General features: G+C 33.8%; 1 protein-coding gene across 1 annotated transcript; it reads right to left on the minus strand.

Moving 5' to 3' along the window:
* Nucleotides 1–1,593: 1,593 nt before the first annotated feature.
* Nucleotides 1,594–4,010, minus strand: LOC113768374 (UDP-glycosyltransferase 74B1-like). Its single transcript, XM_027312711.1, has 2 exons — nucleotides 3,291–4,010; nucleotides 1,594–2,357 (listed from the first exon to the last, which is right to left on the minus strand). The coding sequence occupies exons 1-2, from the start codon at nucleotides 3,927–3,929 to the stop codon at nucleotides 1,614–1,616; spliced, it is 1,383 nt and encodes a 460-aa protein (XP_027168512.1). The 5' UTR covers nucleotides 3,930–4,010; the 3' UTR covers nucleotides 1,594–1,613.
* Nucleotides 4,011–4,317: the final 307 nt, after the last annotated feature.

Below are 4,317 nucleotides of genomic sequence, written 5' to 3' on the forward strand. Positions count from 1 at the left end.
CTCAAACCCAAGCAAATCCCGCCCATCTGGCCCATTTTACCACCCCTAGGTAAAGCGTAGTTTTAAAATTTTTTAACCTTCTTTGAGGTTTCTCTTAATATCACTTGACCCCTAATAATTGTAAAAAGATCATATCAACCCTTACTTGCTACATAACTCATATATCAAATAAATGGAGCTTAAGAATAACAACGAAAAAAGAAACAAAAGTCACTTTGTTCTCTTTCTTTTTTCTCCGACATTCTCTCTTACTCATTTTTTGGATGACCATGCAATATTTTATTTGTAAATTATAATAAATCGAATTTTGTTTAGCTTTTATATTTTGTGATGTGATAGAGTGAGTATGATTTATTTGCTTATTTTGAGTCAATTTTTATAATGATCAATACAATTTAAAAGTTTGGACATAGTTTGAGAAGAGGTTCAAAAAAATATATAAAATTCATAAGAAATCAGTTTTGAGCATATAGAGTTAAATTAGTGTAAGTGTACTTCTTTGAAAATATCTTTTTTATTTTTCAAATTTATATTTTTATGGGTTATAGCAATATGATGTGGTAATACTACTAAAGATTGTTTTTTAGGTGACAAATTTTCTAAACTGAACAAAATGGTTTAGAAATATTTTTTATTTAGCAAGTAAAAGAAAAGTTTAGGGTTTTAAAAGTTTTGCTACACAAATAACAAAAGTAAAGGAGATAAGTGATATTTTTAAAATCTTAAAGATATCAAGTGATATTAAGAGAAACCTTAAGGGAACTATCTAACATTATCCCTATTAAAAATATTTAAAAAAGGGAAACAAATGAGAAGTCATGTTACAAACCAAACCGAGTTAACAATAGCAATATGCTAATCACCAGTTATCAAAAAACGAAAGGGTTGCTTCCTTTTCCAAAACATATACAAGATATTGAGACGAATCATTAATATAGCTAGCACATCCATCATCTACGCTTGTGTTAATGATTCTTGCCATTTATTCAATGTTTTTTATCTCTTTTTTTGTTATAAATAGAAGGTTTTAAATCTAAAATCTCTTATTTACAATTCCTTCCAACTTATCATCCAACACATCTCTCTCTCATGCATTGATTTTACCTATTTATCTTTAATTCGACGCCAAGGCGACTGTGAAAAGTTAGACAACGAGTTCAAGTTGAATGAAGTAGATGAATTGGGCCTCCGCTATAAAATATCATAAAAAATAAAGGACTGTAACCATATTACTATCCTAAAAATATTTAACCCCAGCTTGAGCTTCAGCCCTATGGACCCTTGGGCTAGAAAGGCACTAAGGTGAAGAAAATTATAGTCCACAGTTGTTTATAAATTCACACCCCCACCCAAAAAAAAAAAGAAAAAGAAAAAAATCTCACTGAGAAAATTACTTGAACAATATTTATCATAAACTTTAAGGTACTTTTATTTCCTTCACAAATTTTTTATAATGTAAAACACGGTAAAATACATATACGTGTATATATTTATACTCACATACAAGGTACAGACATGTAAACACAACATTAGCTAATAAAACATATCTCTAGAAAACTTTCCTTGATTCCAAATTATTTATCTGAAACCAGATGATGTTATATGATATCTGATTAATTAAGCTTAGTTCCCTTCCCTTTCATCAACACTTCAACAAAATTGTTGATAGCAATATCTGAGCTCCCACCATTACAAACTGCCCTTTTAGCTTGCTCTCTCATCTTAGAGGCATTAATCCTAATTTCATCACTTTTTTCTCCAACCAAAACCTCTCTTACACACCTCTCAATTTCTTCTCTTGTAACAATCATTTTCTCATCCCTTCTAGCTCTCAATCCTACCCTCCAAACACTTTCAATAAATTTGGCATTTGTTGGCTGATCACTCCATTGTGGCAATGCCACCATAGGCACCCCAAGACTTACTGCTTCAAGTGTTGAGTTCCAACCACAATGTGTCATGAAGCACCCTACGGATTTGTGAGCCAAAACCTCCAGCTGATTACACCACTTCACAATTTTTCCAAATCCCATTTCATCATTTGATTGTAGAAATTCAGTAAGCAACTTTTCTTGCTCAGAGTCTTTGATTACCCAAAGAAAGTGATGGTTGCTGCCTTTTAAGCCACAGGCAATTTCTGCAATTTGCTTGATTTCAACATCTGCCATGCTCCCAAATGACACAAAAACCACAGATTTTGGTGCCTTTTCGTCTAACCATTTCAAATAGTGGTCACTTGGCTTCCACAGACTGCCTCCATAATCTGAGTCTCCTGCTATTGGCCCCTCTACATATGCGGATGGTACCATTGGTCCAACCATTTGTACTGGCCAAAGTCCTGTCAGGGCCTTAGCCAACTTTTGGAGCATCAAAACAAAATATAATATATTGTGTAAATAACCAACAATGATAGCAATATTTGGTCAATAATTGGTTAGCTGAAGTGCGATAAGCAATTGTTCATAGTGAGCATGGTAGCTTTTATTCAATCCTTCCCATTGAAGAAATTCCATGTTACAATAAATAAGCAAATAAAAATGAGATGCCATATTTCTCCATGAGGAGCAATTTCATCTTTCCACAATATTTTGATGTCTTGAAATTTAACAAGTCTAAGGAGTGCAGATTCCGAAGCTAAAATCTACCGTTTAAAATTGCTCATGATCTTCGTTGACTAGGAGTTTCATGGTAAAAAGCTTTTCTTTGATTTTTTTTTTTTTTCGGTGAAGGTGAAAAGCTTAATCAATAACAGTAAGTTTTGACAGTAAAAAAGTTTGGCTGTTTCATTCTCATGCCTATTGTTCATATATATATATTAAAAAAACTCCCATCGACTTTTCACCGTAAAGCTATGTAACTAATAAGATTATTAGTGACTAATAAGATTTTATGCTCCATTGCATTTGTTACCATTAAATTTTTGGCATCAATAATGGCATAAGGATCAAAATTAAGGAAATCACGTCGCTAAATCCAATCCCAATTTGATTTTTCCAACAAAAGAACACACACCAATTGAAAGTTTACCGAAATTCCCTTTTTCTATCTCAAAATGATTGGTTTATTAAATAGCTTATTGCTACGTTTCTCTGATCAATAAAATGGTTTAGTTTGCTGAAGAAAAAAAAACAATATAAACTTATTGCTACTTGTCATGACTGACCTATCATTTTCCATGAATAACCTTTTCTCACATAAAAGTAATGCAGAACACAGCACTGTAAATATGTTGATGTAAAACATAAATTCATTTCAGACAAAAAGAAAAAAAAATCATTTTAGACAGGTACCTCATTTTCCAGATCCTCAAATGAATTAGCAAAAACCCAGTCATTTTCATCCAGCCTTGCGAATACCCTCATGATTGATTCCAAGTATGCAGAATTATGAGAAGGGAAAGCAAGAAAACTAGGCAACTCGTCAAGCCCAAGTGGAGGAAGTCCAGGGATGGTTAGAGGAACTTTATCTTTCTCAACAGGAAAGGGGAGGAATCCTCTGTGGATTTGCCAATACAAAGAACAAACAGAGGCAGAATTTGTCAACAACACAACAGAAAAAATGTCTAACTTTTTTGCCACGTCGACGGCCCAAGGAAGCAATGAATCATAGACAAGGCAATTGACAGGTGAATCACTAGACTGATTCAGCTTCAAGATGAGCTCAGTTAGAGTCCTTGAACCCACTGTTTTGAATGATTCAAGGTAGTCTGCAACATTGGGAGCATCCCTGAATCCTCCATCGTCAAAGCCATCAGAGATTGGCATGACTTGTACACCTTTTGCAGTGATGAATTTAGCTGTGTAGGGGGTAGTGGCAAAGGTGGCTTTCAGTCCTTTGGAGGCTAAGCATTTGGCAAATTGGAGAAGAGGGTTAATGTGGCCTTGGGCAGGATACGTGAGCACAACAGCATGACCCCTTGAATTCTCCATCTGCCTTGTAATTCTGTGTTAGCTAGAAGAGAAAGGAGAAGAGGAAAAATGTCGGGTTGAGAGAATTGGAAAAATGTCCAACTTTCTTAGGAAAGAAAACGGACAAAGAAGAAGAAAAAGTTTTGCTATGAAGGTATATAACTTGAATTTCTTCCCAAAGTGGAAAGGAAAATCCAACCATGTGGCAATAAAGCCAAGTGGCAAATTGAGAAAGGTTACGAGGAATCAACCTTTTTTTTTTTTTTTGGTCAAAGGAATCAACCATTAGGGTCATAACAATTTGTCAAATTTGAGGTTTGAATGGATCACCTTGCTTTAAATAATCAACATTTATAGATACAATGAAATCTCTTTTTTTTTTTTCTTTGAAACGTCAACAATTTACAAT

The sequence above is a fragment of the Coffea eugenioides genome, chromosome 4, assembly GCF_003713205.1.
Source record: "Coffea eugenioides isolate CCC68of chromosome 4, Ceug_1.0, whole genome shotgun sequence".
Lineage (NCBI taxonomy): Eukaryota > Viridiplantae > Streptophyta > Magnoliopsida > Gentianales > Rubiaceae > Coffea > Coffea eugenioides.